General features: G+C 46.2%; 1 protein-coding gene across 2 annotated transcripts in view; it reads left to right on the top strand.

Moving 5' to 3' along the window:
* Positions 1 to 364: 364 nt before the first annotated feature.
* Positions 365 to 12,817, top strand: part of LOC149327540 (uncharacterized) — a 33,921-nt gene continuing 21,468 nt past the window's right edge. The window contains exons 1-2 of one of the 2 annotated variants that reach the window (XM_089563862.1): positions 365 to 532; positions 6,043 to 6,172. In XM_089563862.1, coding sequence (XP_089419988.1) covers positions 385 to 532; positions 6,043 to 6,172 — 278 coding nt within the window. In that variant the 5' untranslated portion in view covers positions 365 to 384. Of the gene's footprint in view, positions 533 to 2,584; positions 2,717 to 6,042; positions 6,173 to 12,817 lie in introns of those variants that run through there. The other variant, XM_089563863.1, reaches the window with a different exon arrangement.

The following is a 12,817-nucleotide window of genomic DNA, read 5'->3' as shown; positions in this document are numbered from 1 at the left end:
GTCATTCAGTTCGACTAGACCGCGCGCGATAGCTACTCCCTTCTCGAGCAACAGCGAAGGGTGACTGTCCGCAATACCTTGGTAGTCGTGAAACGAGTCGTTCCTCACTAAGACTAGCACACTGGACCGTGGTGGCAGCATTACGTCGTCTTCGACTATACGCAGAGGTTTGACTCCTGGGTCTTCTGTGTCACAGTGCGCCATGGCTTGCTTCGTCGAAAATATGACTCGCGCCTCGTGCCTGCGTAAAACTACGAGATAAAAAGGGAACTCGCACCGGTCCATCAGCGTCCAAGCCACCGCCTCCGCGGTGAGTCACTTGAATTCGGGCCTCTTGCCAACCCGACGAGGATGACGCAGCCTCGACCGTCGGCCCCACCGGAAATGGCCACAGATAGTTGGTCCCTGGCGCCCATCGTCTACCACGCGCCGCGAACACCGCCATCTTTTCACGGCGACGTGTACGAAGATGCGGAAGACTGGCTGGACACCTTCGAGAGGGTCGCACGATACAACGGCTGGAGCGACGACCGTAAGCTCCATAACGTGTATTTTTCGCTCGCTTTCTTCTTCTACCTCTAATCCATGTGTCAATATAGTATTTAAGTGTGTATGCAAAATGCTACTCCAAAATGGGGAAAAAATGAATTGGTTAGAAGTGTCCGACGAGTTTGCGTAGCTGTTCGTGCAGCCAACAACACAACACGTCTGCCTAGACTTCGTTCGACCGGACATAACCACCCACAACACCACCTAAATTGAGAGCATCGAAGCAAACTCCACACAAACAACGACAGACCGCGCATTCCAATGCGTCGCCTGGCTCCGGCCCATTCCTGCGACGAGGGAAGCGCCCAGAGGCGGCGCCACCCGCCCGTCCAACTGTCCAGTCCCTATACAAGTTATTTTCTTGATAGTAATGTGTGTGCACACGAATCCTTCTACTGCTTCGCTGTATGCAGGGCGTGTTGGAACTTTTTTATGTGGTGTGTTTCCGTATGCTTAGGGTGAATGAACGGGGCCGGAAGAAATGAAAGCTGAAGTCGTGTCGCAATAGAAAAGACCCGTATTTTGGCGCCGTACCCAACGCTCCTTAGCCACTGATAACCCAAATTGACATCACGCGTAAGGACAGGCGTGCTCTCGTGCGTTGTAGATGCACGCCCAATGCGCACTGCTCATCTTCCCCGGTTCGTTTGTCGGTGAAATTCCTTCCACGGAAGATTTTGGCCATCAATAGAACACAGCGCCCCTGGAGAGGCAGATACTGACAACCGCCTCAGGTTAATAAATTTACTGAGTATAACTTTCCCTTTTGGCCCACCGCGATATTTTACGGCACCTCTTAGCGGAGGCCATTGGGCAAAAGCGGGCCCCTCAGGTAGTTCCAAAACAGCGTGCATATTATAATGTGACCGATATTTTGTTAGAAGGTCCGAAATATTAAAAATATCGTTTCTGATGTGAAGAGAAGCTTTTTGCAGCATATTAATAGCAGAGTTTGTGGATGTCGAAAAAAGAAGCGATTCATGCTAACTAGTCAAGTGATTAAATATATTCTAATCGTAAAACTTTTACAACAGTTACCGATAGGCTCCTGATTTCAATTCGAGGATTGTAAGCGGCTGTTATTCATAGCCAAATAAGTTTTTAGAATTTCGAAAACGTGATTACCGTCGCCGCGGTCCCTCAGCTAATTTTTCAACATGGGACGAACTTACGTGCACTTTCGAAAAGCATGCAGGCGAAACAACGCCTCCAGTGCACAAAACTAGTTGAAATAGCCAGTGGAGCCACAGCGCTGTAGGTAATCGCGTTTTCGAAATACTAAAAACTGCTATGGATATTACGAACGGCCCGCTACAGATATCTAATTATAACCACGTGCTCATCAATAGCAGTCAATAAGTTATTAGGATTTAGCTAATCAGTTCATTAGCTAACATGATTTGGCTGTTTTTTGACGTCCGCCAACACTGGCATTACTATGCCGCAAAAGGCTTCTCCTTCCCTCGAAAACACAATCTAATTTTTAAATATTTTAGACGTTCAAAAAGAAACACCCGGTAAAATACCAATGAATAAGTCACATTATTTTTCATAAAAAGGAATAAAACATTCCTAGACGAAAAGCTACAAGCAAGCAGCTTGAAACTGCCTGGGTCTATCACGCATCTCGGCACACAGGGTCCTAATTTTTGTAACAACTGTCAACGCATTCACAAGAGGTCGTGTTAATGCAAATATAACACAACCATAGGCATGTTATATTAAGAATATAGGCGCGCGCTCTCTGATGCACAGATAGCCATGTAAAAAATGATCGAATGCAAATTAGGAACAAAAGAAAGAAACAACTATCGCAAATACGCACGCACCAGGAGACGCTCGGAGTCCCGACAGTTCTGCCTGTGCTGCCAAAACCTGCCTTTTTTTTGTGTGTTGCTCTACCAGCGTCATTGCGAAGCGCTGTTGTTGCATACTAATTGCGAAGTTTGCGCGCTTCCAAGGTGAGTTGGCGCACTTTCACTCGCTGCTTGTTTGCCTCGCTAAGAGTGTTTACTGTTCGTCGGATTTCCTTCTCGAAGACGGTATCGCGAGCCTATTAAAAGGAGCCGAATACGTGGCGGCAGAGCAGTTGGATCTGGACAGCGCTCTGCGACCATGATGCCCCGGAGCGCAGTCGGTTTTTTGTTGCTAGCGGTCGCTCTCACAGGTGAGCCTCCTTTGCAGTGTAGCCGCTTCAGGGTTAACGCGAAGAAGGCCGTAGGCAGAAAAGGTTTAACGGGCCTCCGCGCTCAACCTCGCAATTCTGGCTGAGCTAACGGAGGATAACTGGCGATTAGGTCACCGCTCCTTTCGCAATCTTTTGTAGCCTTGCCAGAGAAAGCGAACGGGAAAATTTTGTGTACCGCGCTGAGGAGTGCCTTTCGCAACACTCATTCGAAGAGATTGCGCATCTTAATGCGGAGAGAAGAGAGCGCTTAGGAGAGCAGTCACAGGCAACGGCTGCGTCAATCCGCGGGTTTGTCTTGCCCCGCATGAATCTTCTAAGGCTTGCTTGTTCTGCGTGATTTTATCTACCGTCCAATTTCAATCGAAATCAGCGCCTTAAGAGTTCGGCATGCAGTTGAAAAGCAGATGAACGTTACAAGGAGGGTAGGTATATTTCCATGACGCGTGGCGTTCATTCACTTCGTCACACACGTGTATCGTCAATTTAGATTCTTTCGATAGCTGCATCTTAAACTTCATTCGTACTTCCAGTTCTGAGACTTTGTAAGAACTAAATTTTGCAGTAAATAAAAGCAAAATCCTGAAAGTCAGTGACGATAATTGCAGCAGAAGTCGGTCAAATTTATTTTAAGACATTGTTTAATTTTGTAACCTTTGCCGTCCTTTTTTTTTAGGGATGTTACTGTTTCTGTGTACCATTCTGCGCTTGAACTGACAAGCAGGAAATTGTTTCTTCTCGTTTTTAGTCCAAACCAACAATTCATTCCTGCCTCTTTCTACACTCATGATAATTGTACTCACAACTACCTCGAAAACTGCGTTTTTTATTTATGTATATGGCTCTTTGCATTTAGTTGTTTCATTATAACTTTATTAGGTACTACTCGCTCCCTTGCGTTAAACAAGTTTGTATCTGTGCTTGCCGAGAGTTGAAGCTAATCTTGTACGAATAGTTTGTTCTGCGCAACTGACTATTGCTTGCCCAGTTTCTTATTGCTGCAGTGAGCTTCTGTGTATGGTTGGAATTTGGTCCCCTACTCCACTCATAGCCTCACTGGTGCTGCCGTGTATAAAAAAAAGGCGTTCACCGCTACTTGCTGACGTTGTTCTTTGTGTGATGCTCCACGTTTTTCACGTGTGAGGGCTGCCGCTGCGCGAAGCATGCGCATAAACAAAGCTTCGCGAATGCCCCTGTTTATCTAAAAAATAACAATAGGAATTGATTTATTCCAGTGACCCAAGGAAAGGGTCACGTGGTTAAGAGTTTTGCGATTTTTCTCAAATGAATTTCATGTAACAAATTATTTTTGAAAGTGTGATATTTAAATGCCCATCTCACAGATTGTACCACAGGTTACAGATGTGCTCATGCACAAGTTTCGCTCTAGTGTAGACAACAACGTTCTAAAAAAAGGGTTAGCATCTATAAGTTCAGTTCTTAGCTTTGAAAAGAGGCGATGGTGTTAATGTACTGGCCGTTATAGTCTTATAGAAACCTGAAGGCTTACTTTCTTCATGGGTACTGTTGTATTTCTAACAATTGCTGTGTAACAATAATTTGCTCTTGCTCTCCTGTTCCATACCTCTCAAGTGTCAATTATCTCGGTGTCCATTTTGATTCTAACATGTCCTGGAACACTCATTTGGCTAACGTTTGTGAAAGGGTGCGCAAAATAGCCTGCCTGCTATATTCTATTAAAGCACTATGCCCAATTTACATAAGGAAAACAATAGCACAGGCATTGGCGTACAGTGTGCTGCGGTATGGAATTTGTTCTTTTTATTTCTGTTCAGTGTTTTGGCGCAACAAAGTGAATTCTTTACTAAAATCTATAATTCGGGCCGCCGCGGTGGCTCAGCGGTTATGGTGCTCGGCTGCTGACCCGAAAGACGCGGGTTCGATCCCGGCCGCGGCGGCTGGAATTTCTTTGGAGGAGAAATTCTAGAGGCCCGTGTACTGTGCAATGTCAGTGCACGTTAAAGAACCCCAGGTGGTCGAAATTTCCGGAGCCCTCCACTATGGCGTCTCTCATAGCCTCAGTCGCTTTGGGACGTTAAGCCCCATAAACCAAACCAAACCTATAATTCGGGCTTTGATGTATGGTGTACACATTACTAATAATTCCAATCTTTTTTCATGCTCGCACATGCCTTCGTTCAGGCTATTATGCAAAGAAACTGTGATCCTTATGGATATATGGAACAATGAGTTCTGCCTCCCGTATGTCCCCGCCAGAGCATTATGTCCACGCGACCGCTTCACCTTGCGCAGAGCACGGACGAGATATGATAAACGTGTCCGTGCCATTTATGTACCTGATGTGTTGGACGACCTGCCAGATGTTTTATCTTTCAGCACTCGGAAAGAAGTGAAATCTGCTATCTTTGATTTGTATGTGTAATTTTGTTTCTTTTCTTTTTTTCTTCCTTTTTTTCTCCCCGTCCTTTCTCACTGCCTTTCCTTAGTTTCATTCTAAATTTGTGCAGTATTGATTAACTGTGCCGTTCTCTGGCTTGCTCCATTCTGCCGAGCCCTGCCCCACAAGCCCATTAATGGCTTGGGCAGGCTCGTATGTGCACTATGTAATTTTTTCAAATAAATATTTTTATTTATTTATTTATTCATCAAAATAGCTATTCCGAACGCAGTTTATATACTTCTCTATCGATGAAAAATAACCTGTTTTTCGTTTTTTTCGTTCTGAGAATTGAGTGTGCCACATTTTGGCAGTTGTTTTATGGGCCACATCGGCAAACGTTTAAGGTTTTTGCGTGGCTAGGCTAAAAAAAAAGGCACCATCGACGCAAACAAGAAACTATGCCAGGTTATTATGTGTTCTGAATTGTTAATACAGAGAATGAATACTACTGGCCTCAACTTTCTGCCAGTCAGCTGAGGATTCACAGGAAATAAAACTAAATACATCGGTGCTATAATGGCGGCTCACTTATTTGTGTGCGCTAAAATTAACTACACAAATTCAGAAAACCTCCTACCAAAATTACTGCTACTAAAAGGCTTGGAGAGGACTGTTTCAGTAAATACAGGGAGGGAAGAAAACCCTGGTAACATATTTTACTTCTTTTCTTTTCATGTTAGAAGCTTTTGTAACTAAAGCTTGATTTCATCTCCTGCTTTAATTCCTATCCCAGTTCAGTGCTTCTGTATGTTGCACCTGTGCCTTCTATCGCCTTGAAGGAATGCCAACTTGGCCACTGACAAGTCTCGGAGAAAAACACTCCCAACTTAGGAACCCTTCCCCAGCGTTTTTATCCGCGTGCTTTGATCGGTTGCTGCTGCCGCAGGTGAGTGCCGGACTCCTCTGAAGGCCGGATGCAAGTTCGAGACTCTGCGCAAGTGCGGCGACGACTTCATCCCCTACGGCAACACTGCCCAGGTCGCCACCACCTCCCAGGGGTTCCAGGACAAATGCGCGTGAGTTTAGTATGCGTGCATCGCGTCAGCCGCGTCGAGCACGTCGTCTCGGTGGCACACTGCAGCAGTAGTGGATGTTGCGGATGTATGCTTGTGTCCTGGAAAGGGCGATAGTACAGTCGCGAGCAAAAAAATATTAGCACAGATCACTGGCGATCAGAATTGGGATATCTCACCGTGCGGCGCTGCGGTTCGCAGACCTGCCTAACGGGCCGTTTCCATGTTTTCAGCCTAGGGGGGGACGGCAGGAAGTAAGCTTTATGAAGCGTGCACCGCCCGAGCGTTGAAGTGCCAACTCAACGTGACTGTGCATGCGGCATTTATTTTGGCTCGGTTGTCATGAGCAAATATGGCTTCTTTTTATTACTGTTTTTTTATGTCCGCGATGGTTTGTCAAAAGGACCTCGCGGGAACAACAGATGATAGCGCTGCTTTTTGCCAGTAATTTTGCTAGTCCGTGGCAGTCCGCTGAACCCCCCTAATACTGTAGAATGGGAACGGCCCGGCACTCTCGTTGCCAGCCTCTTCGCCCCCCGCAGCGCGACGCGTTGTCATTCCGGCGTTCCGGTGTTCTGTCATGTGTGCTAATCTCTTTTACCCGCGATTGCACATCATGACACGTCTTCTTTTTTGAATCCGAATCACGCGATCACTGTAAAAACTTTGGATAGGGAGCGTCATTGAATAGCAGTTTTGACAGATCTGAAGACAATCATAGACGCATTACTCAAAACAACACGCTCTACATGGCCCACGGGAGGATATAGGCACCAAGTGCATCGTAATAAAATAAAATGAAAAATTTGCTTTGCGAGGATCAGTATTTAAAGGGATTTGGAGGAGGAACTGGGGGATAAAAATATGTTGATGGTTTCGTAATAATATTCAGGATAGTTTTTGGTTTCGACATAAGAACGTTGGTGGAGTTATGCAGTTACACGACAATGCAACGAATCTCCGTCCAGCGAATTCCTAAATATTGAGTGTTTGAATTCCCCAATGCCACTTCAAGTGAAGCGCGTATATTTGAGAACTCTATGCAACAAAGGTCTTGCGGCGGCTGACCTTGATAAAAAAATTCAGGGGGCACTTTGACCGTCTAAAGTGCGTAGAGGCGAAAGCGTTTTCTGCACCACTTTGACTGCTTTTGTGGCACTGATGGCGTCACATGTAACTGAGTGCTAATTACTAAGTGACGACAAATCACTAATTATGGTTGATCACTGATTTGTGCCTGAATACTAATTAACTGCTAATTAATGACGCTTAAGCTTCGCCTTTAGGAGTGGAACGCGACAGCGTGTTGTAGCGCTGCCAGGGAGTCCACGGAACACCACCACCCGTTCGGCGCGATGCCTTGCCCTTTGAACGCTTTTTGAGGAAAGGAAAGGGCGCAGTAATTCTCTGTCATCTCGGTGGACACCCGAACCGCACCGTAGAGGAAGGGAGGAAGTGGGAGTAGAAGAAGAAAGACAAAGATGGCCCGTAATGAAGAAAATGAAAATTGTATTTGAGGAAAGGAAATTATGCAGCAATTGTCTCACATATCTCGGTGGACACCCGTCAAAATTCAGGGGGGCACTTTTTTGACCTAAAGTGTGGTCTCTGATGTGTGGTTAAGATGTTAAGCTTCGCCTCTAAGAGTGGAACGCGACAGCGTCTTGCAACGCTTCCAGGAGTCCATAGAACGCCATCGCCCATTCGGTTCTATGCCTCGCTCGTCGGCAAATTGGTTTTTGAGGAAAGGAAATGTATGTGTCTCTCATACCTCGGTGGACACCTAAACCTCGCCGGAAGAGAAGGGAGGAGGATGGGAGTAAGCGAAGACTCCGTATTCACTAGACGCACCTTTGTTCTTCCCAAACCATTGAGCTGGCATGGCGGAGTGGATAGCATGCTCGTCTCACACTCCGAAGACCGGGGTTCGATTCCCGAGCTCGACGAATTTCTTACTCGGTTTTATTCATTTATATGGCCTGACGTGAAAAGTTAACTAGGCTAGTTTAGCAATTAAAAAATTAACTAAGCTCAGTCCCACTTACTTGGAGCATCACCATACGATCCCTTCAATTGGTTGCCTGGTTACTAGCCGAAGTACAATTGGCCCTGTTTGAAATTCGCGCACTGTGACGTCACGACGTTTCGACCAATTGAAAAGCGTGACATTTCTGTCGACAACTGCTGCTTACAAAGATGAGACATTAAAGGCTTTCGCCTTAAAAAAACTCGCTACAACGCCTACCTTTCAGTTTGTGCTGAGTAGGTTGGCAGTTTTTTGAACCACGGTAAAATTACATGGCGATAGAACTCGAACCGCCCTGAGAGGAATGTCGTAACAACGAGAGACTGCAGATGTATCAACCCTCAGTGCGCCAGCCAGGGCGCATCTATGTGAAGAACGCAGCAGACTGCGCCGCTTTCGCTTTTGACGCCACACTACGTGGCACTGCATCAGTTCATGCTTGGAAGCAGAGAAATAAAATTCAGGGGCCACTTTGACGATGTAAAGTGCGCGAGGGAAAAGCCTTTCCCTGCGACTTTGGCCGCACGGCCGTTGGCATACACGAGGCGGCTATGGGGCGACTTGGTTTGGCTAGCCATGACTGATTGGGTCATGACTAATTAGTTATTACGCATGACTACTATCCATGATTGGTTATTGACTAACTAATCATGATTGGTTAATGACTAACTAATCATGACTACTTATCTGATGACTGGCTAATGATTAGCTAGTAATGAGTAATTAGTTGACGACTAACTAGTCATGATTGGTTAATGACGAATTAGTCATGACTAACCAGTCATGACTAGTCATGACTGGTTAATGACTAGATAGTCAGGACTACACCAATCATGACTATTTATGACTGCTTAATGACTATCTAGTCATGACTGCTTAATGACTAACCAGCTAAGACTACGAAGTCATTAGTCATGGTTAGTCATGACTGGTTTAATAAGTCATGACTACTCATGTCTGGTTAATGACTAGTCATGACTAACCAACCATGACTAACTAGTCATGAGTGATTTATGACGAACTAATGACTAACCAGTCATGACCGGTTATTCATCACTAGTTAGTGCGTAACCAATCATGAGTAACTAGTCATGAGTGGTTAATGACTATTTCAAATGCCAAACGAGTAGTTAATGACTTCAAATGCCAAAGGCTCTGAATCGATTCTCAGCCTCGACACAGCTTTTTTTTAAGTAGTGACGCCGAAACGCGGACACATCTGCCGGCATGGCTTCTAACGACAGTATGAGGCATTAAAGGCTTTCGCCTTAATATAACAGCACAGAGCAAGAAAAGACAGGCGGCGTCCATCGCGAGTCCATCGCCGTCGCGCGGTTGCTTGGAGCGTGGACTGTGGAGAGCGCCGGCGATACAAAGAGTTTCCTCGGGCAAAGGTGGCGGGCAGACCGAGAGCGGAAACGCTCGGGTGGAAGCCGGTTCCTGCCTTCTGGCGAAAGCCCGGCTATGGTGGCCCCCATCGATGGTGACCCCGCCTCCCACACTCTCCCCACCCGGCTCGTAGCGGCGTTGCGCGTATGGCGGCGGTAGATGGCGCAGGTCATAGCGACTGGCACAGCAGCCGTGCTATCAGCGCGATCTCGAAACGTTTCTTCCCGTAATGAGTTCACGTAACTCGGTTTCCCCGCAAATATTTTCAAGGCGATTTCATCTAAACCCGATTCTTGTTTCTGTTTCCGTTCGGTCTTGTCCTTTCGAGTCTTCAAGGAAAAATAGCACGGCGAAACCCTGCATGTAATGAACAATCGGGGGTCTGTCAATTTCTTTACATCCAGGTGTACCTGCAGTAGCTTTTCAGTGCAAAAGCATCAGATTATGCATAAGTTGTTGGTGGATTAGGGCCACTTCTCCGAATGATGACTGCCTTCCAACCTGGTATTGAAAAGGGTCTCACGGTTTGGACTCCATCGCAGCCCGCTAAAATTTAACCGTGGATTTGCGGCGCAGGGTTATCTCGGTGGGTTAAAAGACGAGGACGTGAAATCGAACGCGCATCGCCATTCGCCACCATCTTCAGTGCCTTCTCCAGGAAGCCTATTTTACGCGTCTAGTGACGACATCGGAAGTGCACTCTTTGAGCAGTTTGTAAAATTGTTTTCAGAAAATATTGAGAGCTCCTGGCAGATGATCCAAAAAAGAAAAAAGAGCTCTTGCATTTCCAATTTTTTTCAGTAAAAAAAAAGACCCTAACTTGAAAATTTTTAAAGCGCTCAAAGGACATGCCTTTCTTTTAGTTGTTTTTTCAGCAGAAGTGCACTTACTGCTTCAGGTCGTTTGTATTTCTGCTCCAAAAAAAAAGCAAAGTGTTTGACTAAAAAAATGCGAAATAGATGTCACAAGCACGTTTGAAATTTTGTTTGCCAAGAAGAGAGACGAATTGACCGGGGGAACCGCAGGTTAAGCGCTTAGAGTTATACATCCGTACAACAGCATTTAAAGTCACTGCTTCGACGTAGCGCCTGACTTTGATCGTAGGTGAGGGAATTGATTCCGCCAAATATGTGACTAGCATCTTGAGATCGAGTTCAGAAGGCTGCTGCCAATTTGGTGTTCACTGGAAATAAGCTGCTGTGATGAAGTACATGCACAAGCGCAAATGGAACACTTATCGCGCCTCTCCTGTTGTTTTCTTGCAGCTTCCGATTCGGTGCCAGAGGTAGTAGGAGCGACACTCTTAGCCGGTCTTTTTTTTGGGGGGGGGGGAGGGGGAGAGGGAAGCAGACTAAAGCACATAAGCGATAAGCAGTGAGATGCATTAACCACGCTGTGAGTGCCATTACTATGCACCTAGATGCCCGATTCTCCGCACTTAACAATGTACCAAGATATACTCAGGAGTGACTGAAAGTAACCCCACGAGGAAAGGTTAGTTTTAGGCTTTGTAGACGTCATTTATGCTTTATGTGGGCTTCGTAAGACCTCCCTCCTGGACTACCTTATTCTCTTCTGAAAGCACTTTGTGCTTAACCTTTGTCCTTTTGCCGGTGGGAAAGGCCGCACCCATAATGCTTCCACACGACACCGGTTCCTCTTCTTTACTTGCTTCCTCTGTGCGGACGGTTATTGTATTTGACGAGACAGTTTAATTGCACAAAAAAGAAAAAGTAAGGACGAAAAATAATGTTAGGGTTTTAACGTAACTAAACCAGATAGACATGCGAAAGCATGTGTTTAGCCTGGTTGGCTGATGGTGTCGCTTTTCTGGGTCGTCGGGACGTGTGGCGGCGCTATTAGATCGGCAGCAGTATTGCTTCATGAACACAACGATGGGCAATGCACAGCACAAGTGTGTATATTAGTTTGTATTATGCGTTGTAATCCATTAGCTTGGCACCAGTTTACCTTCTTTGGGCCTTCCTACCTCAACCCTGGCCAATCCCCCGTCGTGGGTATGTGCCATGCCACCAAGGCAACAACGCAAACAACAATATTAGTTTGATAGCAGTATTTGAAGACGACGATGTGCAGTGCACAGCGCGAGAGTGTGTTGAAGTTTTACACTAGGCGTGATTGGCTGCGGCGATAGTACACAGCTCTCGTGCAGTGTCCAGCGAAGCTAATCTGTTCGCGCCGCTACGGGTTCAAATCAGTCGCGGTAATTTTGTATGTATTTAATTATGGTTTGGACAAGATCGCTCTCAAGGTCTGGCTCCACCCAAACTTGGTCAGCCGGTATGACCTCATGAAACAGTGCTTTCACACTAAAAATAAGAAGAAAGACACGAGGAGTCTCCCGCCTCACAGTGGGGCTATGTTATGGTGTGCACTGTCGACATCTGGTTGAGAATGATTACGAGAGATGATCAGTGCTCTGCGTCAGTTTTGTTTCTGGCTTGCACTTTCCCTCTACGAAAGAGCGCAACTAATTCCCTCTGATTTCGGCGGTGATTCCGTAACCGAAACGCGGTTGAAGTTGCGAGGGCGGGAATTCTGGAACCATCTATAAAGAGCGCTGATCACGTCTGCCTAAACTTATGAATGCGACACCGCCGTTTCTCACTACGTCGTTAAGCGGCGTCTCACATATGCTCGAGCTGACAAAAAGAATTGTGATGACTCCCCCACGAATATTGACGTCACCTATAGCCAGCGGCCAATGAAGTGCAAACCGATCTGCAGAATACTCCCAGAAAAACTTGGCCGGTGGACTCAGTTGAAATCTAGAAGCGGCCTGATGAAGCGGCCATGTTTCAAGATGAATAACCAACTAGCCCGTCAACATGCCTTACTGGGCCTGAATAATCTTCTGTTGCGTAAAATTCGTTAACCAACTATGCACCCTGTCGCTATGAACGAACCCCAAGCGATGTTTTAGTGAAGTTCCGTTCTAATTTTGTGGGCTCTTTTTTTTTGGTGTGCTTTCACTATTTTCTTCCGTTGTCAATAGATTATTGGGCGACATCATCAATGCTAAAGGCCGAGAGAGAGTGTCCCTGTGCAACGGACTCGTTCCGGCAGATGTGAATGCCTTATTCGGTCCAATGCCACCGTCGTGGGCTTATGTCAAGAGACTGTGTAAAATTCTGCGCTCACAGCTTTGGCGACAACTCCGCCTTCACCAAGTTTGGCTTTCCGCTCTTTGCAGTTCCGTTGACCACGAATGA

The sequence above is a fragment of the Amblyomma mixtum genome, chromosome 10, assembly GCF_055824585.1.
Source record: "Amblyomma mixtum isolate Tamu chromosome 10, ASM5582458v1, whole genome shotgun sequence".
NCBI lineage: Eukaryota > Metazoa > Arthropoda > Arachnida > Ixodida > Ixodidae > Amblyomma > Amblyomma mixtum.
This window is presented reverse-complemented; position numbering and strand designations above follow the sequence as displayed.